General features: G+C 51.5%; 2 protein-coding genes and 1 long non-coding RNA gene across 3 annotated transcripts in view; all 3 read right to left on the reverse strand.

Annotated features, from left to right (window-relative positions):
* Positions 1-213: 213 nt before the first annotated feature.
* Positions 214-3,170, reverse strand: ZC3H10 (zinc finger CCCH-type containing 10). The gene is made up of 2 exons (XM_064734862.1): positions 3,069-3,170; positions 214-1,630 (listed from the first exon to the last, which is right to left on the reverse strand). The coding sequence occupies exon 2, from the start codon at positions 1,605-1,607 to the stop codon at positions 438-440; it is 1,170 nt and encodes a 389-aa protein (XP_064590932.1). The 5' UTR covers positions 1,608-1,630; positions 3,069-3,170; the 3' UTR covers positions 214-437.
* A 462-nt stretch (positions 3,171-3,632) lies between these two features.
* Positions 3,633-5,402, reverse strand: LOC135459201 (uncharacterized). Its single transcript, XR_010442985.1, has 3 exons — positions 5,269-5,402; positions 3,956-3,978; positions 3,633-3,822 (listed from the first exon to the last, which is right to left on the reverse strand). It is a non-coding gene; the product is annotated as an uncharacterized LOC135459201 (long non-coding RNA).
* A 2,194-nt stretch (positions 5,403-7,596) lies between these two features.
* The window catches only part of PA2G4 (proliferation-associated 2G4), a 34,444-nt gene continuing 16,770 nt past the window's right edge, over positions 7,597-25,270 (reverse strand). The window contains exons 4-13 of the mRNA XM_064734991.1: positions 22,908-22,977; positions 20,151-20,243; positions 17,676-17,739; positions 14,592-14,670; positions 12,533-12,611; positions 12,316-12,449; positions 10,424-10,518; positions 9,098-9,225; positions 7,995-8,048; positions 7,597-7,892 (exon numbers count right to left, since the gene is read on the reverse strand). Of these exons, the coding sequence (XP_064591061.1) occupies positions 7,827-7,892; positions 7,995-8,048; positions 9,098-9,225; positions 10,424-10,518; positions 12,316-12,449; positions 12,533-12,611; positions 14,592-14,670; positions 17,676-17,739; positions 20,151-20,243; positions 22,908-22,977 (862 nt within the window). The 3' untranslated portion in view covers positions 7,597-7,826. The remainder of the gene's footprint in view (positions 7,893-7,994; positions 8,049-9,097; positions 9,226-10,423; positions 10,519-12,315; positions 12,450-12,532; positions 12,612-14,591; positions 14,671-17,675; positions 17,740-20,150; positions 20,244-22,907; positions 22,978-25,270) is intronic.

A 25,270-nucleotide genomic window follows, 5' to 3' on the forward strand; every position in this document is an offset into this window, starting at 1 on the left:
GCGCTCGCGTATATTGACCACGCCTTTATTTACTAAGTGGGCGTGGTCTATGTGATGGGCGTGGTTTATACGAGGGGCGTGGCCACATCACGGCCCTGCGCGCCCCATCCCGGTCCCGGTTTCCCCACCGCGGTTTCCCGGTTCCAGTCCCGGTTTCCCGTTCCGGTGTCCCACCCGCTCCCCGCCGCTACCGGCACAGCCCGTCCCGTGCGGTTTTGGGCTTTTTTTTTTTTTTGTTATTTTAATAGCCGAAAACATTACAGGTACCACCCGGTACCACCTCCGGTACCACCCACTCCCGGTGCTCAGTCCGCCCACCGGGATATGGGGGGGGTGGCACATCCCACACTGTCCGTGTGTCCGTCCGTGTGTCCGTCCATCCTCATCCCGCCACCCCTGGGTTCGCCGCCAGCCTCCCGCCGGTCCCGGGGGCGGGGTCAGTGCGGCATGGCCGTTATCCTCATGCTCTGCGAGGCGATGGGGTAGGTGACCATGGGCGTGGTGGCGTGGCTCATGGTGATGCCGCCGAGCGGCTGCGCCATGCTCACGGCCACCGGCGCCACCGACACGGCCACGGGCGCCATGGACACGGGCGGCGGCGCCATGCCCTGCGCGATGGTCTGCGCCAGCGCCGCCGCCGCCGACAGCGGCGCGATCTCGGGGTTCAACGGGGCTCCGTTGGCGGGAGGCGCCGCCTGAGCGCCCGCCGGCGCCACCAAATCCTGCTGGGTGACCGGGCGGGGCTGCAGGGCCTGGCTGCTGAGCGTGGTGTGAGTCTGGGCGATGCTGTGGTTGTAGTTGGTCACCGTGGGCGCCAGCGGCTGCTCGCTGGCCGTGGCCGTGGAGCTCAGCGTCATCACCTTGGCCTGGTTGCGGAACTGCGCGTTCTGCTCCAGCAGCACCTCGTTGGTGGCCAGCAGGTTGTTCACCTGCTTCTTGAGGTCCTCCACGCGTTTCCTGAGCAGCACGTTCTCCTCCTCCAGCAGCCGGTACTCCACGGCGCGCGGGCTGGCGAAGCCGTACTCGTAGCTCTCGTAGAGCCCCTCGGCTCGCCGCCGCTTCAGCACCGGCTCGTCGGGCTCGTAGAGGCCGTCGAAGGGCTCGTAGCGCCGGCCCTGCTCCCTGCCCCGCGCCTCGTACTCGTAATCCCGCTGCAAATGCTGGAATTTACACTTGGCGCCGCGCTGGCAGTCCCCTTTGAGGAAATCCCTGCAGATCGGCACCTCCTCTTTGCTGTTGGGCAGATCCGCCGGCGACAGCCCCAAGCCGGCCGCCACTTTCTGGCGCAGGCGCGGCGGCAGCTCGCCCGTTTTCTTGTAGCAATCCTCGTCCTCCTTGGTGCCGTGGATGAAGCGGCAGTTGAGGCGCACGCACTCCTTGTTCTGGAAGTCGTGGCAGAAGATGAACTCGTTCTTGCGCACGCCCAGGTTGGTGACCTCGGAGATGTCGGGGTGCCGGAAGCGGCAGCGCTTGCCGCGCTTGCAGACGTTGCGCAGGAAATCGCGGCAGATGTCGTCGTCGGGGAGGGCGGACGAGGATTCGTCGCCGCTGCTGACGCCGCCGGGGCCGGCGCCGGTGCTGGCGGGGTAACCGTCCCGGTCCGGCATGGCTGGCGCGGGCACCGCGAGGGCTGCGGACAGCGAGGGAATGGTCAGGGATGGGGGGGCACAGCCTGAGGGGTCAGCAGGAGAGAGGGAGGGACTGGGAATGGGGTAAATCCCACCCTGAGGGGTCACTGGAGGAGGGATGGGGTGAAGGAGGGAGAGACCAGGAATGGGGCAAATCCCACCCCAGGGCACCCAGAGGGGTCACTGGAGGAGGGAGGGAGAGAGGGACCAGGAATGGGGGGAGGCCCACCTTGAGGGGTCAGCAGGAGAGATGGAGGGACAGGGGGAAGGAGGGAAGGAGGGAGGGACAGGGAATGGGGCAAATCCCACTCTGAGGGGTCACTGGAGGAGGGAGGGATGGGGTAGGGAGCAGGAGGGGCATCAAGAATGGGGGAGTCCCACCTTGAGGGGTCACCAGGAGAGAGGGAGGGACTGGGAATGGGGTAAATCCCACCCTGAGGGGTCACCGGAGAAGGGAGGGATGGGATGAAGGAGGGAGAGACCAGGAATGGGGGACTGGGAATGGGGTAAATCCCACTCTGAGGGGTCACCAGAGGAGGGAGGGACTGGGAGTGACCCCGGTATTGAGGGGGAGAGGGTCCCCAACCACCCTGGGGTACCGGGAGGGGTCCCCAGAGGGACAGGGAATGGGGGGAGTCCCAGCTTGAGGGGTCACCAGGAGAGAGGGAGGGACTGGGAATGGGGTAAATCCCACCCTGAGGGGTCACCAGAGAAGGGAGGATGGGGTGAGGGAGGGAAGGAATGGGGGGAGTCCCACCCCAAAGGGTCACAGAAGGAAGGACAGACCAGGAATGGGGGACAGGGAACGGGACAAGTCCCACCCCGGGGTACCGGGAGGGAGGGACCGGGAGTGACCCCGGTGCTGATGGCGAGAGGGTCCCCACCCACCCCGGGGCACCGGGAGGGGTCACCTGAGGGAGGGAGGGACGGGGAATGGGGGGAGTCCCACCCCCAGATCACACTGAGGGAGGGCGGGACGGGGAATGGGGCAAATCCCACCCCGGGGCACCGGGAGGGAGGGGATGAGGAGCAGGAGGGGATGAAGGAAGAACCGGGAGGGACCCCGGGAAGCGGGGAGAGGGGGATTCACCCAGCCCCGGGCACCGAGGGACGGACCGGGAGGGGCCCCGCGAGCACGGAAGGGAGGGAGAGAGGGAAGGACCGGGAGTGCCCCCGGTACCGGTGGGAAGGGCAGAAGGGAGGAACGGGAGGATCCCGGGGGGCACCGAGGCTGCGGCGGGGCCGGTACCGGGGCAGCACGGCCGGTGATCCCCCACCGCAACCCCGGTGCCCGCCAGCACCGCCGAAACACGGCGGAAACCCCGGCGCGTCCCGTGACAGCCCCGCGAGCCGCAGCGGGACGGGCACGGAGCGCACCGGGAGCGGCGGGGCCTGGCGGAGGGCGGAGCGCGGCCTCCCCCGGCCCGGCCCGGCACTCACCGGCTCGCGGCCTCCCCGCGGGGCCTCCGGCGCCACCAACGCGCGGCCGGTGCCGGCGGCGGGCGGGACCCGCTCGGTGCCGCTTCCGGGGCGGCCCGGAAAGAGCCGGGAGAGCGCGGCGCGCCGGAAATGCGTAATGCCGTGACGTCATCAGCGGGAGACGCCGTCGCGCCGTTACCGCGTGGGGGATCCCGGAACTTCCCGGACCCGGAGGGCTCGGAGCGAGTCCGGGCCCTGCTCACGGCGCCGTTACCGGGGCGGTTCCTCACCCCGCTCCCGTTACCGGAGGAATCACCGCGCTCATCCCGCTCCCGGGGAATTCTCCCCCCGGTCTCACCGCCCTGCCCCGTTACCGGAGGATTCCCGGTGCCGCCGCGGTCACACTGAAGAAACCCCCGGTTCTCACCGTGTCTTGTTCTTTGAAGCCCCCTCAGCCCCATTACGGGTGGATCCCCGGTTCCATCCCCAGCCCCGTTACCGGCGGGACCTCCACGCTGCTCTCCGGTTACCGGAGAAACTCCGAGCCCGCCCCCCCCCGGTCACCGACAGAGCCCACACACCGTGTAAGCAACAACAACTTTTATTCACGGCACGGCGGCCGCCGCAAAGCGAAGAACGGGCCCGGCCCGGCGGGGCCCCCCCGCGGCACCGGGACAGCACCGGGCCGGCACCGGGAGGGGGCACCGGGGCGCATCCCCGCGCTGGGAGCCGTTACTTGGACCTCTGCCTCATCTTCCTCCTCTTGCGCTTCAGCCTGGGGACAGAGCGGGGGCGGTGTCACCACCCCGGGGGGGCACCGGGAGGGAACCGGGGGGGGGGCACCGGGGCTGGGAGGGCACCGGGAGCTGCCCCCGGTGCGGCGGGGCGGGCCCGCGGCTCTCACGTACCTGCGCATGCGCTTCTTGCGCCACTGCGGGGAGAGAGAGAGGGGAGGGAGTGAGAGAGGGCGGCGACCCCAGTGCCACCAGTACAAACCAGTGCCCACCAGTACAAACCAGTACCCACCAATATAACCAGTATCCCCCAGTATAACCAGTGCCCACCAGTACAAACCAGTGCCCACCAATATAACCAGTATCTCCCAGTATAACCAGTACCCACCAATATAACCAGTATCTCCCAGTATAACCAGTGCCCACCAGTACCCACCAATATAACCAGTATCTCCCAGTATAACCAGTGCCCACCAATATAACCAGTATCTCCCAGTATAACCAGTGCCCACCAGTACAAAGCAGTACCCACCAATATAACCAGTATCTCCCAGTATAACCACTGCCCACCAGTACAAACCAGTACCCACCAATATAACCGGTATCCCCCAGTATAACCAGTGCCCACCAGTACCCACCAATATAACCAGTATCCCCCAGTATAACCAGTACCCGCCAGTACAAACCAGTACCCACCAATATAACCAGTATCCCCCAGTGTAACCAGTGCCCACCAGTAGTCCCAGTGCCCTCCAGTATAACCAGTACCCAGTGCCCCCCAATGCCCACCTGTGACACCTGAACTCCCAGTGCCCCCCAGTAATCCCAGTACCCATCAGTGCTCCCAGTACCCACCAGTGCCCACCTGTAAAACCAGTGCCCACCTGTGCCCCCCAGTACTCCCAGTGCAGCCACTGCTCCCCAGTGCCCACCAGTGCTCCCAGTGTCCCCCAGTACCCACTAATCCTCCCCCAGTGCTCCCAGTCCCACTGGTTTGGCTCTCCCAGTGCCACACTGGTTTACTTTTCCCAGTGTTCCCAGTTCCCACCAGTGTCCCCAGCTCTGTACTGCTTTATTTCCCTCAGTCCCACACCAGTTTGGTTCCCCAGTGACCCAGTCCCAGACTGGTTTCTCTCTCCCAGTAACCCCACTTCCAGACTGGTTTAACTCTCACTGCCCCAGTTCCAGACTGGTTTGTCTCTCTCTACTCCCAGTCCCAAAGTGGTTCAGCTCCCCCAGTGCCTCCAGTTCCCCCCAGTCCCACATCGGCTTCTCCTTCCCAGTTGTCCCACTTTCCCCTCACATTCCCTCCAGCAAAGACACCCCCTTAGACCCCCCCAGCCCCTCACCGGGACCCCTCCCGTTCCCCGGTTCCCTTCACCGCCCCCGGGGCTCATCCAGGCCGCAGCCCTCCCCATGCCCTCCATGCAGGCCCGGCCGCTCCTGAGGCGCCATCGGCCGCCCCGGCGCCGCCCCCCGCCGCTCACCTTGGCCCTCATGGCGGTTCTACGGGGCCCCGCTCAGTCCCGGCGGGCGGGGGGCGGCGGATGGAGGCGGATGGCTGCGGATGGAGGCGGCGGCCGAGGAAGGCACCAAGATGGCGGCGGCCGAGAGGGGCGCGCTCCCACCGGTGGGGCCTATTTATAGGGAAGCATTCAGGCCACGCCCACCGCTGCGCGAGGCACGACGGGAAGTGTAGTTCCTCGCTGTTGGAGCACGATGGGAGTTGTAGTCCGGCAGCCGGCCGCCATTTTGCGCCGCCGCGGGGTTCGGTCCCTCCCCGCCTCAAATTTATTGGGAATAAAAACACCAAATACAATTTTTTTGTTGTTAATTTCCGCTAAGCCTTTAACAGTAATTTTGTTGCAATCGCAAGCTCCTCTGGAGACTTTCAAGTAAAAATATAAAATATTTTTATATTGTAGCGTAAAAGATACAAAATAAAAAAGTTAAATAAACCTCCCGCGCGTCTCGGCGGTTTTTAAATCCCTGCTGTGGATTGGGAAAGCTTTTGGCTCCCGTCTCCAAGCGGAAAAAACTGATTTAAAAGCCTAAAATTACGATTTTTCCCTTAAAAAGAGGGAGTCTTTCCCACAAAATGAGATTTTTTTACTCCTGTAAAATACGGGAGTTTTACCTCAAAACAAGTTTTTTTCCCTCAATATTTTCCCTCAAAATGAGGGGTGGTTTTCCTTAATATTGAGGGTTATTCCCTTCAAAATTTGGGGGTTTTTCCCCTAAAAATCAGCATTTTCCCCTCAAAGTGAGCACTTTTCCCTCAAAAATGAGGCTTTTCCCCTCAAACTCAGTATTTTTCCCTCAAAAATGAGCATTTTCCCCACAAAAATGAACATTTTCCCCTTAGAAATGAGCATTTTCTCCTCAAAAAACGAGCATTTTCCCCTCAGAAATCAGCATTCTCCCTCCAAAAATTAGCACTTTCCTTCAATAATTAGCATTTTTCCCACAAAAATGATAACTTTCCCCTCAGAAAGGAGTGGTTTTCCTTCAAAAATGAACACTTTTCCCCCACAGAAATCAGCAGTTTTCCCTCACAAATCAGCATTTTCCCTCCAAAAATTAGCACTTTCCTTCAACAATTAGCATTTTTCCCACAAAAATGATAAATTTCCCCTCACAAATGAACATTTTCCCCTCAAAATTGAGCATTTTCCCCTCAAAAATCCCATTTCCAACACCAAACCTGTCCAGGCCGGTTCCACCCCACAATCCCAAATCCCCAGAGAAAAAGACTGAAGAAAAAAAAAACCGGAATAAAATCCAATATCGCATCGTTTATTCTCTTTTATTTGACTTTGGTAACATTTGCACGTGTGGAGTTTTTTGTTTTTTTTTTTTTATTTTGGGGTGGAAAACTCAGATTTGGACGAGGAAGCACCGCGGCCTGCGGAGAACGCCCGGGAATGTTGGGTAAGGCGGGAATCAGAATTCCCAAAAAACATGAGGGAAAAAAAGAACCAGGGGTACCGGCAAAGAAAAAAAAAACCTCAAACATTCAACTGACGGCGTTTAATCGGCTTTTTTTTCTCGTTTTTATGTGGTTTTTTTGTAAAAAATTGACTATAAAAGAGCGATACCCCTAGGCTCGGGCCTATCCCGGATCAGCGCTTCCCTCACCTCTCCCCTGAGGAATTCTGGTGGGATTTTTTTTTTTTGTTGCTTTTTTTTTCCCCTCAAAATTAGCAAAGAATCCTGAGGGAAAAAGTGAAATAAAAATTACCCTCTGGGGAAAAAGGTGGAATGTGCTCCCGGGGATATTGGGAAGGATAAAAAACACCCAAACCCGGGGTTTTTTTTAGGGAATTCAGCTCCGCAAAAGGCCGGAATGTCGGCGGCTTCCCGAGGGTTTGGATTATTTTAAAAACCAGTTTGTGTTAAAAAATAGCGATTTTTTTTTTCTTTTGAAATCCCATAAATCAAGGCAGAGGCAGAAAAGGCTCCTGGTGGGTGAGTGGGTGGATGGGGGGAACTTAAAATTTGGGGGTTTTTAATCCCAATTTTTAAAGTACAATCCCAAAGAGGGAAAAGATAAAATCCCGGATTGCTCGCACAGGGCACTTTTCTGGGTGGAATCACTTGGGGTATTTTTGGGGTTTTTTTTTTTGTGAAAATTTCCAAAGGGAAAAAATTAAAAAAATTTAAAAAGGCAGCAGGATAAAGAGGAGGAGGAAGGAATCAGCAGCTCCCTCCACTCCCTCTCCCTGGATTTTACAAATTCACCTCTCCAAACATGAGGAATATTAAAGATTTAATAGCGACTTTCACTCCTAATTTTTATTCTTTTTTTTTTTTTTTGCTGCTCTTTCTGGGGTGTTTTTAATTATTTTTTTTTCATTTGGAAGTCTGAAGTGACCGAGAGATTCCTCCCTCCTTGGCAAAGTCAACGGGAGCTGTTGGATTCTGTGGGAATTCCAGACTGCCTGGACCAACACCAGATTCTTTCGTTTCCGGATGGAATTTTGTTTTTTTCTGGGTTTTTTTGTTTTGGGGATAAAAGGGGCGATTTGAGAACTCCAAGGGTTTCTCAATCGCCGGCCTCGTTCTCCTCCGCCGTCTCCCCCGTGGTGGCGTTTTCAGCGTTTTTGGAAGCCTGTGGGGACAAATTCAGGGATTTTTTCAGGTTATTTCCCATGAAAACACCGCCAAATTCTGAATTTGGGCATTTTAAACATAAAATGTGATTGATTTTTACCTTCTTTTTCTTCTTTTTCTGGGTCTTCCTGCTGGCAGAGCTTTGTAGAAGGGCCTGGAAGGGAGGGAAGGGTGAGGAGGTGGGAAATGATCCCAATGGGTTTTTTGGGATAAGAAATTCAAAAATTTGGGTGATTTTGGGGGGGTTTGGTTCCCTTTCCTTTGTCTCCCTTCCATGGGAGCAAGGACAGGTAACCCTGGGAAGGTGCTGCTTTATTATGTATCAATATTTTATTTATTAATTTTATTTACTTCATTTTAAAGTTAATAATTAATAATAAATTAATAATAAATTTATTTTAAAATTAATTCCTGATTTATTAATGTAATTGAAACTTTTCTTTCATCATCTTTCAATTAGTAAATATTCAATATTAAATATTTCAATAACAATACTTCAATTATTCCCATTTTAATTATCAATATTTCCATTATTATTCCAGTTATTAATATTCAATCAATATTAATTTGCTACTCTTTTACTCTACAATATATTAATTAAGATGTCATATGTAGATATAAATGTACTGCTTCTATCTTTATATATTAATTAGACTATGTGTTATCTATATTTATAGTTGTATAAATTTATATATATTTATACAGAAATATTTTATATATTTATATATATAATATAGGCTATTAATTAGACTTATTCTTATAAATATATAATACAGACTATTAATAGGTTATTAATTAGACTATATAATTAATGCTATTTTTATCTTTATATATTTACATTAATAACTGTATACATTTATAGAGACTTTTATTTATTATATTTTTATTTAGACATAATTTATGCTATTTTATATTTATTACATGTAAAAATTTAGTTTTAAAATTATTTTTATATAAAAAATTATTTCTTATTGATCAGCAATTAATCCATCAATACCAATAACTATTATAAATGTATTTTCTGTTTTATTTCCCAAGAAAATACAACTATTAATAACCAATATAATTAACAAAACCACTAAACAGATACATTTTTCCTATGAGTATTTTATATGGGAATAGAAACAAATTAATTTGATGTTTCTACAGATGCTTAATTTGCATATTAGCCTTATTAATGATGAATATTAATGAGGAGCTCACCTTGAGCTCGCCGTCCTGCACCTCCAGGTCGGATTTGTAGAGCTCGGGCTCGAAGGGGCCGCTCGTGATCCTCATGGGGCCGTTGGGCATCAGCAGCACCGTGAACTTGAACTGGGCCACGAACTCCCCTGCGGGCACACAGGGGTTAAGTGGGTTATGGCCCTGCCAGGACCTGCGGGCACTGAGGGGTTAACCTGGGCTATTAACCTGGGCTACGGCCCTGCCAGGACCTGGGGGTTAACCTGGGCTACGGCCCTGCCAGGACCTGGGGGTTAACCTGGGCTACGGCCCTGCCAGGACCTGGGGGTTAACCTGGGCTACGGCCCTGCCAGGACCTGGAGGCGATCCTGAGTAAATGGGCACTGAGGGGTTAACCTGAGCTATTAACCTGGGCTATGGCCCTGCCAGGACCTGGAGGTTAAACCTGGGCTATGGCCCTGCCAGGACCTGGGGCGTCCTGGTAATGGGCACTGAGGGTAAACTTGGGCTACGGCCCTGCCAGGACCTTCAATCACTGCTCCTCACACCTGCCAGGACCTGCAATCCCTGCTGTGAGCGGCTCTGCAGCTCCAAACTCACCTGGATCCGCCCTCACCTGCCCCAGGACTCACCTGTCCCCTGCCCCTATCGTCCCCTGCCCCTGTCCCCATGTCCATCCCCTGTCCCAGGTCCCCCGTGTCCCCACCTGTCCCCCCAGGTGTCCCCCCCTGTCCCCACTGTCCCCCCTGTCCCCCAGGTGTCCCCCCGGTCCCCTGTCCCCAGGTCCCAGTGTCCCCCCAGGTGTCCCCCCCTGTCCCCAGTGTCCCATCTGTCCCCCCCCTGTCCCCCAGGTGTCCCTCCCCCTGTCCCCCTGTCCCCAGTGTCCCCAGGTGTCCCCAGGTGTCCCCCTGTCCTGTCCCCAGGTGTCCCCCCTGTCCCCCAGGTGTCCCCCCTGTCCCCCAGGTGTCCCCCTGTCCCCCCCCTGTCCCCCAGGTGTCCCCCCTGTCCCCGTCCCCAGTGTCCCCATGTCCGTCCCCCATGTCCCCCAGTGTCCCCAAGTGTCCCCCCATGTCCCCCACCGTCCCCTGTCCCCAGTGTCCCCGGTCCACCCTTCCCGTCCTGTCCACCCAGGTGTCCCCCCCTGTCCCCCGCTACCCCCCCTGTCCCCAGGTGTCCCCACCTGTCCCCCCTGCCCCCCAAGTGTCCCCCAGGTGTCTCCCCCTGTCCCACCTGTCCCCCAGGTGTCCCCCAGGTGTCCCCCGTCCCCCCCACTGTCCCCCAAGTGTCCCCCAGGTGTCCCCCCCTGTCCCCCCTGTCCCCCCAGGTGTCCCCAGGTGTCCCACTCACCTTCCTTCTCGTACAGGACGTTGAAGGGCTGCAGCAGCTCGTGCTTGGCGCACTCCACCACCCCCATGCGCGCCTTCTTCTCGTCCTCCAGCGCCCTGAGGGGACAGCGCGCCTGAGCACACCTGGGCACACCTGGGCACACCTGAGTGCACCTGGGCACACCTGGGAGTGCCTGAAAGTGCACCTGGGCACACCTGAGTGCACCTGGGCACACCTGAGTGCACCTGAAAGTGTACCTGGGCACACCTGGGCACACCTGAGTGCACCTGGGCACACCTGAGTGCACCTGGGAGCACACCTGGGCACACCTGAGTGCACCTGGAGGCACCTGAGTGCACCTGAGCACACCTGAAAGTGCACCTGGGCACACCTGGGCACACCTGAGTGCACCTGGGCACACCTGAGTGCACACCTGGGCACACCTGAGCTCACACCTGAGCCAACACCTACACACACCTGCCTGGCAAAGGCTCCAATCCCTGCTATTCCAGCCCTACCCAGGTACCCCAGGTGGGACCCCAGCCCCATCCAGGTACCCCAGGTAGAATTTCCAGCCCCATCCAGGTACCCCAGCCCCATCCAGGTACCCCAGGTGTGATTCCATCCCCATCCAGGTACCCCAGGTGGGACCCCAGCCCCAGTTTCACCTGAGGGTGAAGGGCATGGTGTCGAAGCGCCGCTCCACCTCGCTGAAGAAGCTCAAATCCCTTCAATCCCAGCCCTATATCCTGGTACCCCAGCCCCATCCAGGTACCCCAGGTGGGACCCCAGCCCCATCCAGGTATCCCAGGTGTGATTCCATCCCCATCCAGGTACCCCATCCCCATCCAGGTACCCCAGGTGGGACCCCAGCCCCATTTCCACCTGAGGGTGAAGGGCATGGTGTCGAAGCACCACTGAAACCTCTGGAATTCAGTGGAAATTCCACTGAAATCCCTGGAATTCCAGCCCTATATACAGATACCCCAGCCCCATCCAGGTATCCCAGGTGGGACCCCAGCCCTATCCGGGTATCCCAGGTGTGATTCCATCCCTATCCAGGTACCCCAGGTGGGACCCCAGCCCCATCCAGGTACCCCAGACCCATCCAGGTACCCCAGGTGTGATTCCATCCCCATCCAGGTACCCCAGGTGAGATTCCAGCCCCATCCAGGTACCCCAGGTGTGATTCCAGCCCCATCCAGGTACCCCAACCCCATCCAGGTACCCCAGGTGGGACCCCAGCCCCATCCAGGTACCCCAGGTGGGACCCCAGCCCATCCAGGTACCCCAGGTGTGATTCCATCTCCATCCAGGTACCCCAGCTGGGACCCCAGCCCCATCCAGGTACCCCAGGTGTGATTCCATCTCCATCCAGGTACCCCAGGTAGGGTCCCAACCCCATCCAGGTATCCCAGGTAGAATTTCCAGCCCCATCCAGGTACCCCAGGTGGGACCCCAGCCCTATATCCAGGTACTCCAGCCCCATCCAGGTACCCCAGGTAGAATTTCCAGCCCCATCCAGGTACCCCAGGTGGGACCCCAGCCCCATCCAGGTACCCCAGGTGTGATTCCAGCCCCATTTCCACCTGAGGGTGAAGGGCATGGTGTCGAAGCGCCGCTCCACCTCGCTGAGGAAATCCCAGGGATTTCCCTGGAATTCCAGCCCCATCCAGGTACCCCAGGTGGGACCCCAGCCCCATCCAGGTACCCCAGGTGTGATTCCAGTCCCATCCAGGTACCCCAGGTAGAATTTCCAGCCCCATCCAGGTACCCCAACCCCATCCAGGTACCCCAGGTGTGATTCCATCCCCATCCAGGTACCCCAGGTAGAATTTCCAGCCCCATCCAGGTATCCCAGCCCCATCCAGGTATCCCAGGTGGGACCCCAGCCCCAGAATTCCCATTCCCACCTGAGGGTGAAGGGCATGGTGTCGAAGCGCCGCTCCACCTCGCTGAAGAAGGCGCGCGAGGTTTTCATCTTCAGCCCGTACTGCTTGGACGGGTCCCTCTTGTAAATGGTGGTTCTCTGCCCCGCGTCCTTGGCCTGCAAAACGGAAAATTCCAGAACCTGGGAAGCTTCTGGAAGCTGAGAATTCCCTGGGATTTGTCAGGGATTCACAGGCTGACCTTCCCCTCGCCGCTGCTGACCAGCACGTCCACAGCATAGACTTCGTGCACCTCAAATTCGGCTTTTTCGTGGTCCTTCCTAAGGGGGAAAAAACAAAAAAAAAGGGGTTGGGAAGGCAGGAAAATCTGGGAATTCTGCTGGGAAAAACTTCCAGGAAAGCGTCAAAAAGCATTGATGGGAATTCAGGATTTTTTAGGAAAGCAAAAGTTTCCAGAGCATTTGTGGAAAATCAAAATATTCCTGGAAATTCCTTCTTTCCCCAAGAGTTCCCTTTTTTCATGCTGATCCCACAATTTTCCTCCTGATCCCATTTTTCTCCTGACCCCCCATTTCTGACCCTGACCCTATTTCTCATCCTGACCCCCTCATTTTCCCCCTAAACCCCCAATTTTTGCCCCTGACCCCCATTTTTGCCCCTCCTTTTTGCCCCCAAGCCCCCAATTTCTGCCCGACCCCATTTCTCACCCCACTCTCATTTTTCACCCTAAGCCCCCAAATTCCCCCCATTTTTGCCCCTGACCCCCCAACTTTTGCCCCTGAACCCCCCAATTTCTACCTCTGACCCTCCCCAATTTCTGCCCCAAATTCTCCCCAATTTCTGCCCCAAGCCCCCCAGTTTCTACCCCTGACCCTCCCCAATTTTTGCCCCCAAATTCCCCCCAATTTTTGCCCCAAACCCCCAATTTTGCCCCTGACCCCCCCAATTTCTGCCCCCAAACCCCCAATTTTTGCCCCAACCCCCCCAATTTCTACCCCAAGCCCCCCAATTTTTGCCCCTGAACCCCCCAATTTCTGCCCCTGACCCCCCCAATTTCTGCCCCAAGCCCCCCAATTTTTGCCCCTGAACCCCCCAATTTTTGCCCCTGAACCCCCCAATTTCTGCCCCAAGCACCCCCATTTCTACCCCAAGCCTCCCAAATTTTGCCCCTGAACCCAATTTTTGACCCAAAATTCCCCCCAATTTTTCCCCCTGACCCCCCCAATTTCTACCCCAAGCCCCCAACTTTTGCCCCTGAACCCCCCCAATTTTGCCCCAAGCCCCCCAATTTTTGCCCCTGAACCCCCCCAATTTCTACCCCAAACCCTCCAATTATTGCCCCTGACCCCCCCAATTTCTGCCCCAACTCCCCCAATTTCTGCCCCTGAACCCCCAAATTTTTGCCCCCAAATTCCCCCCAATTTTTGCCCCTGAACCCCCCAATTTTTGCCCCCAAATTCCCCCAATTTCAGACCCTGAACCCCCAATTTCAGACCCTGAACCCCCCAATTTCTGCCCCAAGCCCCCCAATTTCTGCCCCAACCCCCCCAATTTTGCCCCTGACCCCCCCCAATTTCTGCCCCCAAGCCCCCCAATTTTTCCCCCTGAACCCCCCCAATTATTGCCCCCAATTTCTGCTCCTGACCCCCCCCAATTTCTACCCCAAGCCCCCCAATTATTGCCCCTGAATCCCCCAATTTCTGCCCCAAGCCCCCAATTTTTGCCCCCAAATTCCCCCCAATTTTTGCCCCCAAATTCCCCCCAATTTTTACCCCTGAACCCCCCAATTTTTGCCCCCAAATTCCCCCCAATTTCAGACCCTGAACCCCCCAATTTCTGCCCCAAGCCCCCAATTTTTGCCCCCAAATTCCCCCCAATTTCTGCCCCTGAACCCCCAAATTTCTACCCCAAGCCCCCAATTTCTGCCCCAAGCCCCCAATTTCTGCCCCAAGCCCCCCAATTATTGCCCCTGAACCCCCCAATTTTTCCCCCTGAACCCCCCAATTATTGCCCCTGACCCCCCCAAATTTCTACCCCAAGCCCCCCATTCTTGCCCCTGACCCCCCAAATTTCTGCCCCAAGCCCCTCAATTATTACCCCTGTACCCCCCCAATTTTCCCCCTGACCCCCCCAATTTCTGCCCCAAGCCCCCCAATTTCTGCCCCTGACCCCCCCAATTTCTGCCCCAAGCCCCCCAATTTCTACCCCAAGCCCCCCAATTTTTGCCCCTGAACCCCCCAATTTCTGCCCCTGAAACCCCCAATTTCTGCCCCAAGCCCCCCAGTTTCTGCCCCTCTCACTTCTGCTGGTCCGAGGGGTTCTGGATGATGGTTTTCTCGCCGTCGATCACGTGCTGCTTCAGCTGGTGCGACAGCATCCCTGCAACGGCAAACTGGGATGGACTGGGAGGGACTGGGAGGGACTGGGAACAAACTGGGATGGACTGGGAGGGACTGGGAGGGACTGGGAACAAACTGGGATGGACTGGGAGGGACTGGGAACAAACTGGGATGGACTGGGAGGGACTGGGAGGGACTGGGATGGACTGGGAGGGACTGGGAGGGACTGGGAGGGACTGGGATGGGACTGGGATGGACTGGGATGGACTGGGAGGGACTGGGATGGACTGGGATGGACTGGGATGGACTGGGATGGGATTGGGAGGGACTGGGATGGACTGGGAGGGACTGGGATGGGACTGGGAGGGACTGGGATGGGACTGGGAGGGATTGGGATGGACTGGGATGGACTGGGAGAGACTGGGAGGGACTGGGATGGACTGGGATGGACTGGGATGGACTGGGAGGGACTGGGAGGAACTGGGATGGACTGGGATGGACTGGGATGGACTGGGAGGGACTGGGAGGGACTGGGATGGGACTGGGAGGGACTGGGATGGGACTGGGATGGGAATGGGATGGGACTGGGAGGGATTGGGATGGACTGGGATGGACTGGGAGAGACTGGGAGGAACTGGGATGGACTGGGAGGGACTGGGATGGGATTGGGATGGACTGGGAAGGGACTGGGAGGGACTGGGATGGACTGGGAGGGACTGGGATGGGAATGGGAGGGACTGGGATGGACTGGGATGGGAATGGGATGGACTGGGATGGACTGGGATGGACTGGGAGGGACTGGGAGGGACTGGGAGGGACTGGGATGGACTGGGATGGACTGGGAGGGACTGGGATGGGATTGGGATGGACTGGGAATGGACTGGGATGGGACTGGGATGGACTGGGAGGGACTGGGATGGACTGGGAGGGACTGGGATGGACTGGGAGGGACTGGGAGGGACTGGGAGGGACTGGGATGGACTGGGATGGACTGGGAGGGACTGGGATGGACTGGGATGGAACTTGACCTTACTGGGAGGGACTGGGATGGACTGGGAGGGACTGGGAGGGACTGGGAGGGACTGGGATGGAACTTGACCTTACTGGGAGGGACTGGGATGGGATTGGGATGGACTGGGATGGACTGGGAGGGACTGGGAGGGACTGGGAGGGACTGGGATGGAACTTGACCTTACTGGGAGGGACTGGGATGGGATTGGGATGGACTGGGATGGACTGGGAGGGACTGGGATGGACTGGGAACAAACTGGGATGGGACTGGGATGGGATTGGGATGGAATTAGGATGGACTGGGATGGACTGGTTTTAACTGGGAATGGACTGGGAGTGAACTGGGATGGGACTTGACCTTACTGGGATGGGACTGGGATGGACTGGGAGGGACTGGGATGGACTGGGATGGACTGGTTTGCACTGGTCTGTACTGGGAATTCCCAGATTTGGGGGATTCTCCCCCTTTTCCCACCCCAATTATGGGGGGGTTTTGGGGGATCCCTGCCCTTTTCCCAGCCCAACCCGGCATTCCCAACATTCCCAACATTCCCAACATTCCCAACATTCCCAACATTCCCAACATTCCCAACATTCCCAACATTCCCAACATTCCCAGCCCCCTCTGGAGGCAGCCAAGGGAATTCCTGGAATTCCAGGGGATTTAACCAATAAAGGGAGAGCAAAAGGATCAGGGTGAGCTCCAGGATCCCAACCCAGCAACCCCAGAGCCTTCCTTTTCCCCAGGATCCCTTTTCCCTGGGATCCCTTTCTCCTGGAATTCCATTTTTCCATTATTCCCCTTTTCCCTGGAATTCCCTTTTCCATGTGATCCCTTTTCCCTGAAATTCCCATTTTCCCCTGGAATCCCCTTTTCCCTGGAATTCTCTTTTCCCTAGGATTCTTTTCCTGGATTCCCTTTTCTCCTGGAATTCCCTTTTTCCATGATCCCTTTTCCCTGGAATTCCTTTTCCTTGGAATTCCCTTTTTCTCTTTCCCTTTTTCCCTGAAATTCCCTGAAATTCCCTGGAAATCCCTTTTACTGGAATCCCTTTTCCCTGGAATTCTCCTTTTCCCTTTCCTTTTTCCCTGAAATTCCCTTTCCCCTGGAATTCCCTTTTTCCATGATCCCTTTTCCCTGGAATTCCTTTTCCTTGGAATTCCCTTTTTCTCTTTCCTTTTTTCCCTGAAATTCCCTTTTCCCTTGAATTCCTTTTTTCCCTTTTCCTGGAATTCCCCTTTTCCTGGATTCCCTTTTCCCTGGAAATTCTGGGATCCCTTTTCCCTGGAATTCTCCTTTTCTCTTTCCTTTTTTCCTGAAATTTTCTTTTCCCTGGAATCCCTTTTTCCCTGAAATTCCCTGTTTCCCTGAAGTTCCCTTTCCCTGGAATTCCGTTTTTCCATGATCCCTTTTCCCTGGAATTCCCTTTTTCCCTGAAATTCCCTTTTCCCTGGAAATCCCTTTTACTGGAATCCCCTTTTTCCTGAAATTCCCTTTTTCCCTGGAAATCCCTTTTACTGGAATCTCTTTTTCCCTTTTATCCCTTTTCCTGGATTCCCTTTTCCCTGGAAATCCCTTTTACTGGAATCCCTTTTTTCCCTGAAATTCCTTTTTTTCTGGGATCCCTTTTCCCTGGAATTCTCCTTTTCCCTTTCCTTTTTTCCTGAAATTCCCTTTTCCCTTTTATCCCTTTTCCTGGATTCCCCTTTTCCAGGATTCCCTTTTCCTTGGAAATCCCTTTTACTGGAATCCCCTTTTTTCCCTGAAATTCCCTTTTCCCTGGAAATCCCTTTTACTGGAATCCCTTTTTTTTCTGGGATCCCTTTTCCCTGGAATTCTCCTTTTCCCTTTCCTTTTTTCCTGAAATTTTCTTTTCCCTGGAATTCCCTTTCCCCTGGAATTCCCTTTTTCCATGATCCCTTTTCCTTGGAATTCCCTTTTTCTCTTTCCCTTTTTCCTGAAATTCCCTGAAAATCCCTTTTCCCCTGAATTCCTTTTTTCCCTTTTCCTGAAATTCCCATTTTCCCCCTCACCTTCAATGGGTGTGCAGTGAAACGCGTGGGCGATTTTATTCCAGGCCTCTGTCACTTGTGTGTTCTGAAATTACAAATAAAACACCAAAAAAACCCCAAAAATTTCACAATTTTATAGATAAATAACATCACCCACCCCTAGCAGGACTTTTCCATAAATCCCATAAATTTTGGGATAATTTCCATAAATATTTTGGGACAAACTCCAAAAGATTTTCCCGCCAACACATCAAAAAAAACCGGAAAAAATTCAATTTTCCACACAGATTTTTCCCACAAAATCCCACAGGTTGGGTCCTAAAAATCTTGGTGTTGATTCCTAAAATTCCCAAAATTTATTTGAATCCCATAAATCCCATAAATTTTGGGATAATTTCCATAAATATTTTGGGACAAACTCCAAAAGATTTTCCAGCCAACACATCAAAAAAAACCCGAAAAAAATCAATTTTCCATCCAGATTTTTCCCACAAAATCCCATAGGTTGGGTCCTAAAAATCTTGGTGTTGATTCCTAAAATTCCCAAAATTTATTTGAATCCCATAAATCCCATAAATTTTGGGATAATTTCCATAAATATTTTGGGACAAACTCCAAAGCTTTTCCCGCCAATACATCAAAAAAAACGGAAAAAAATCAATTTTCCATCCAGATTTTTCCCACAAAATCCCATAGGTTGGGTCCTAAAAATCTTGGTGTTGATTCCTAAAATTCCCAAAATTTATTTGAATCCCATAAATCCCATAAATTTTGGGATAATTTCCATAAATATTTTGGGACAAACCCCAAAGCTTTTCCCGCCAACACATCAAAAAAAACCGGAAAAAAATCAATTTTCCATCCAGATTTTTCCCACAAAATCCCATAGGTTGGGTCCTAAAAATCTTGGTGTTGATTCCTAAAATTCCCAAAATTTATTTGAATCCCATAAATCCCATAAATTTTGGGATAATTTCCATAAATATTTTGGGACAAACCTCAAAGTTTTTCCAGCCGACACATCAAAAAAAACCCAAAAAAAATCAATTTTCCACCCAGATTTTCCCACAAAAATCCCATAGGTTGGGTCCTAAAAATCTTGGTGTTGATTCCTAAAATTCCCAAAATTTATTTGAATCCCATAAATCCCATAAATTTTGGGATAATTTCCATAAATATTTTGGGACAAACTCCAAAGCTTTTCCAGCCAACACATCAAAAAAAAACGGAAAAAAATCAATTTTCCACACAGATTTTCCCACAAAATCCCATAGGTTGGGTCCTAAAAATCTTGGTGTTGATTCCTAAAATTCCCAAAATTTATTTGAATCCCATAAATCCCATAAATTTTGGGATAATTTCCATAAATATTTTGGGACAAACTCCAAAAGATTTTCCAGCCGACACATCAAAAAAAAACGGAAAAAAATCAATTTTCCACACAGATTTTTCCCACAAAATCCCATAGGTTGGGTCCTAAAAATCTTGGTGTTGATTCCTAAAATTCCCAAAATTTATTTGAATCCCATAAATCCCATAAATTTTGGGATAATTTCCATAAATATTTTGGGACAAACACCAAAGCTTTTCCCACCAACACATCAAAAAAAACCCGAAAAAAATAAATTTTCCATACAAATTTTCCCACAAAATCCCATAGGTTGGGTCCTAAAAATCTTGGTGTTGATTCCTAAAATTCCCAAAATTTATTTGAATCCCATAAATCCCATAAATTTTGGGATAATTTCCATAAATATTTTGGGACAAACTCCAAAGCTTTTCCCGCCAACACATCAAAAAAAAAGGAAAAAAATCAATTTTCCATGCAGATTTTCCCACAAAATCCCACAGGTTGGGTCCTAAAAATCTTGGTGTTGATTCCTAAAATTCCCAAAATTTATTTGAATCCCATAAATCCCATAAATTTTGGGATAATTTCCATAAATATTTTGGGACAAACTCCAAAGCTTTTCCAGCCAATACATCAAAAAAAAGGAAAAAAATCAATTTTCCACACAGATTTTTCCCACAAAATCCCATAGGTTGGGTCCTAAAAATCTTGGTGTTGATTCCTAAAATTCCCAAAATTTATTTGAATCCCATAAATTTTGGGATAATTTCCATAAATATTTTGGGACAAACTCCAAAGCTTTTCCAGCCGACACATCAAAAAAAACCCGAAAAAATTCAATTTTCCATCCAGATTTTTCCCACAAAATCCCATAGGTTGGGTCCTAAAAATCTTGGTGTTGATTCCTAAAATTCCCAAAATTTATTTGAATCCCATAAATCCCATAAATTTTGGGATAATTTCCATAAATATTTTGGGACAAACCCCAAAGCTTTTCCAGCCAACACATCAAAAAAAACCCCAAAAAACTGAAAAAAATTCAATTTTCCACCCAGATTTTTCCCACAAAATCCCATAGGTTGGGTCCTAAAATTCCCAAAAGTTTATTTGATTCCCAAAATTCCCAAAATTCCCAAAATTCCCACCTGATTCCCGGGTTTCACCAGGCGCAGGGCGGCCTCGGCACACAGGTGAGCTGCCTTGATGACGTCGGCTTTGCGGCCACAAACGGGATTTTCCTGGAAAAAAACCACCAAAAATTTGGGATTTCTGAAGGATTTTGGGATGAAAATTCAATGTTTTGGGATTTATTCCAATTTCTGGAATGTGGGAGAGAAGTGGAAAAAGTCCCAAGAGAATTCCAGAAGTTTCACAGTTTAGGAATTGCTATGAAATCAAAATATGGATTGGGAAAATTCCAATGGGAAAATTTGGGATTTTCCCCAAAATTCCAATGGGGAAATTTGGGATTTTCCCCAAAATTCCAATGGAGGAAATTTTGGGATTTTCTCCAAAAACCACCAAAATTCCAATGGAGGAAATTTGGGATTTTCCCCAAAAACCACCAAAATTCCAATGGGGGAAATTTTGGGATTTTCCCCAAAAACCACCAAAATTCCAATGGGGGAAATTTGGGATTTTCCCCAAAATTCCAATGGAGGAAATTTGGGATTTTCCCCAAAATTCCAATGGAGAAATTTGGGATTTTCCCCAAAAACCACCAAAATTCCAATGGAGGAAATTTGGGATTTTCCCCAAAATTCCAATGGGGGAAATTTGGGATTTTCCCCAAAATTCCAATGAGGGAAATTTGGGATTTTCCCCAAAATTCCAATGGGGGAAATTTGGGATTTTCCCCAAAAACCACCAAAATTCCAATGGGGAAATTTTGGGATTTTCCCCAAAAATTCCAATGGGGGAAATTTGGGATTTTCCCCAAAAACCACCAAAATTCCAATGGGGAAAATTTTGGGAATTAGGAATTTGGGGAATTAGTAATTTTGGGGAAACACCAAAATTTGGGATTTCTGAAGGATTTTGGGATGAAAATTCAATGTTTTGGGATTTATTCCAATCTCTGGAATGTGGCAGAGAAGTGGAAAAAGTCCCAAGAGAATTCCAGAAGTTTCCCAGTTTAGGTATTGCTATGTAATTAAAATATGGATTGGGAAAATTCCAGAGAAATTTCAATGGGAAAATTTGGGATTTTCCCCAAAATTCCAATGGGGAAATTTGGGATTTTCCCCAAAAACCACCAAAATTCCAATGGGGAAATTTTGGGATTTTCCCCAAAAACCACCAAAATTCCAATGGGGAAATTTTGGGATTTTCCCCAAAAACCACCAAAATTCCAATGGGGGAAATTTGGGATTTTCCCCAAAATTCCAATGGGGAAATTTGGGATTTTCCCCAAAAACCACCAAAATTCCAATGGGGGAAATTTTGGGAATTAGGAATTTAGGGAATTAGGAATTTTGGGGAATTAGGAATTTTGGGGAATTAGGAATTTTGGGGAATTAGGAATTATGGGAATTAGGAATTTTGGGGAATTAGGAATTTGGGGAATTAGGAATTTTGGGGGAATTATTTGGAATTTTGGGGAATTATTAGGAATTTTGGGGAATTAGGAATTTGGGGAATTAGGAAATTTGGGGAATTAGGAATTTTAGGAATTTTGGGGAATTATTAGCAATTTTGGGGAATTAGGAATTAGGAATTTTGGGGGAATTATTTGGAATTTTCATGCTGGGAATTCCAGCAGGAAAAAGGGACCCTGGGGTGGTGCCACCTCAAATCCTGACATTTTGGGATGGTGCCACCTCAGAATGTGACACTCCAGGGTGGTGCCACCTTGGATCCACAGATTTTGGGATGGTGCCACCTTGGATCCAGAGGCTGAGGATTGGTGCCACCTCAGACCCAGAGGTTCCAGGTTGGTGCCACCTTGAATCCAGAAGCTCCATGGTGGTGCCACCTCGGATCCTGACACCCCAGAGTGGTGCCAGCTTTGATCCAGAGGTTCCAAGGTGGTGCCACCTCAGAATGTGACACCCCAGGGTGGTGCCACCTCAGACCCAGAGGTCCCAGGGTGGTTCCAATGGCACCCAGAGGTCCCAGAGTGGTTTCCCCTCAGTCCCAGGGTGGTTCCAATGGCACCCAGGGTGGCTCCCCTGGCACCCAAAGGTCCCAGAGTGGTTTCCCCTCAGTCCCAGGGTGGTTCCAATGGCACCCAGAGGTCCCAGGATGGCTCCCCTGGCACCCAAAGGTCCCAGGATGGTTCCAATGGCACCCAGGGTGGTTCCCCTGGCACCCAGAGGTCCCAGGGTGGTTCCCCTGGCACCCAGGGTGGTTCCAATGGCACCCAAAGGCCCCAGGGTGGCTCCCCTGGCACCCAGGGTGGTTCCAATGGCACCCAGAGGTCCCAGGGTGGTTCCCTGGCACCCAAAGGTCCCAGGGTGGCTCCCCTGGCACCCAGGATGGTTCCAATGGCACCCAAAGGTCCCAGAGTGGTTCCAATGGCACCCAGGTGGCTCCCCTGGCACCCAAAGGCCCCAGGATGGTTCCAATGGCACCCAGGGTGGTTCCAATGGCACCCAAAGGTCCCAGGGTGGCTCCCCTGGCACCCAGGATGGTTCCAATGGCACCCAGGGTGGTTCCAGTGGCACCCAGGATGGCTCCCCTGGCACCCCTCAGTCCCAGGATGGTTCCAATGGCACCCAGGGTGGTTCCCTGGCACCCCTCAGTCCCAGGGTGGTTCCAATGGCACCCAAAGGCCCCAGGTGGTTCCTGGCACCCCTCAGTCCCAGGGTGGCTCCCCTGGCACCCAGGGTGGTTCCCTGGCACCCAGGTGGCTCCCCTGGCACCCAGAGGTGCCAGCAGACACCCCCCGATGACAAACCCACCTTGGAGGCGCCGAGCACGAAGGTGTGCGCCACGTTGGCGATGAACCCGTCCACGTGCACGCCCAGGTCACTGCAACAGAGGGGAAAATATGAATTCCAGAAATTCCAACAATTCCAGGAATCCCAGACATTCCAGAAATTCCAACAATTCCATCATTTCCAGCAATTTCAGCAATTCCAGACATTCCAGGAATTCCAGAAATTCCAGCCATTCCATCAATTCCAGGAATTCCAGCAATTCCAGCCATTCCAACAATTCCAGACATTCCAGAAATTCCAGACATTCCAGAAATTCCAGACATTCCAGCAATTCCAGGTATTCCAGGAATTCCATCAATTCCAGCAATTCCAGCCATTCCAACAATTCCAGACATTCCAGAAATTCCATCAATTCCAGCAATCCCAGGAATTCCAGCCATTCCATCCATTCCAGGAATTCCAGGAATTCCAGCAATTCCAGCAATTCCATCAATTCCAGGAATTCCAGAAATTCCATCAATTCCAGAATTTCTAGCCATTCCAGCAATCCCAGACATTCCAGCCATTCCAGAAATTCCAAGCAATTCCAGACATTCCAGCCATTCCAACAATTCCAGGAATTCCAGCCATTCCAGGAATTCCATCCATTCCAGGAATTCCAGAAATTCCATCAATTCCAGCCATTCCATCAATTCCAGCAATTCCAGCAATTCCAGCCATTCCAGGAATTCCATCAATTCCAGCCATTCCAGGAATTCCATCCATTCCAGACATTCCAGCCATTCCAGCCATTCCAGCAATTCCAGCAATTCCATCAATTCCAGCCATTCCAGCAATTCCAGCCATTCCAGGAATTCCAACAATTCCAGCAATTCCAGGAATTCCATCAATTCCAGCCATTCCAGGAATTCCAGGAATTCCATCAATTCCATCCATTCCATCCATTCCATCAATTCCAGGAATTCCATCAATTCCAGCAATTCCATCAATTCCAGGAATTCCAGCAATTCCAGCAATTCCATCAATTCCAGCCATTCCAGGAATTCCATCAATTCCAGGAATTCCATCAATTCCAGGCATTCCAGCAATTCCAGGCATTCCAGCAATTCCAGGAATTCCATCAATACCAAAAATTCCAGAAACTCCAGGAATTCCATCCATTCCAGAAATTCCAGGAATTCCATCAATTCCAGCCATTCCATCAATTCCAGCCATTCCAGCAATTCCAGCAATTCCAGCCATTCCATCCATTCCATCAATTCCAGAAATTCCAGCAATTCCATCCATTCCAGCCATTCCTGGAATTCCAGAAATTCCATCAATACCAAAAATTCCAGACATTCCAGGAATTCCAGAAATTCCAGCAATTCCATCAATTCCAGACATTCCAAGAATTCCAACAATTCCAGCCATTCCAGCAATTCCAGAAATTCCAGCAATTCCAGGAATTCCAGCAATTCCAGACATTCCATCAATTCCAGAATTTCCAGCCATTCCAGCAATCCCAGAAATTCCATCAATTCCAGCCATTCCAGAAATTCCAGCCATTCCAGGAATTCCAGCAATTCCAGCAATTCCAGCCATTCCATCAATTCCAGGAATTCCAGGAATTCCAAAAATTCCAGCCATTCCAGAAATTCCAGACATTCCATCAATACCAAAAATTCCAGACACTCCAGGAATTCCAGCCTTTCCAGCAATTCCATCAACCCCAGAAATTCCAGCAATTCCAGCCATTCCAGAAATTCCAGCAATTCCAGGAATTCCATCAATTCCAGCCATTCCAGCAATTCCAGCAATTCCAGGAATTCCATCCATTCCATCAATTCCATCCATTCCATCAATTCCAGGAATTCCATCAATCCCAGCCATTCCATCAATTCCAGAAATTCCAGCAATCCCAGAAATTCCACGCATTCCATGAATTCCATCAATTCCAGCCATTCCATCCATTACAGGAATTCCAGCAATTCCAACAATTCCAGCCATTCCAGGAATTCCATCAATTCCAGACATTCCATCAATTCCAGGAATTCCAGACATTCCAGCAATTCCAGACATTCCATCAATTCCATCAATTCCAGACCTTCCAGCAATTCCATCCAGACATTCCATCAATTCCAGGAATTCCAGAAATTCCATCAATTCCAGACATTCCATCAATTCCAGGAATTCCAGACATTCCAAACATTCTATCAATTCCAGCCATTCCAGCAATTCCAGACATTCCAGAAATTACAGACATTCCAGCAATTCCAGGAATTCCATCCATTCCAGCCATTCCAGGAATTCCAACAATTCCAGGAATTCCAAAAATTCCAGCCATTCCAGAAATTCCATCAATTCCAGCAATCCCAGAAATTCCAGGAATTCCATCCATTCCA

The sequence above is a fragment of the Zonotrichia leucophrys genome, chromosome 29 (assembly GCF_028769735.1).
Source record: "Zonotrichia leucophrys gambelii isolate GWCS_2022_RI chromosome 29, RI_Zleu_2.0, whole genome shotgun sequence".
Classification (NCBI taxonomy): domain Eukaryota; kingdom Metazoa; phylum Chordata; class Aves; order Passeriformes; family Passerellidae; genus Zonotrichia; species Zonotrichia leucophrys.

Excerpts from the sequence above, each read along its gene's own strand:
- ZC3H10 (XM_064734862.1), bottom strand. The coding sequence starts at position 1,607 with ATGCCGGACCGGGACGGTTACCCCGCCAGCACCGGCGCCGGCCCCGGC.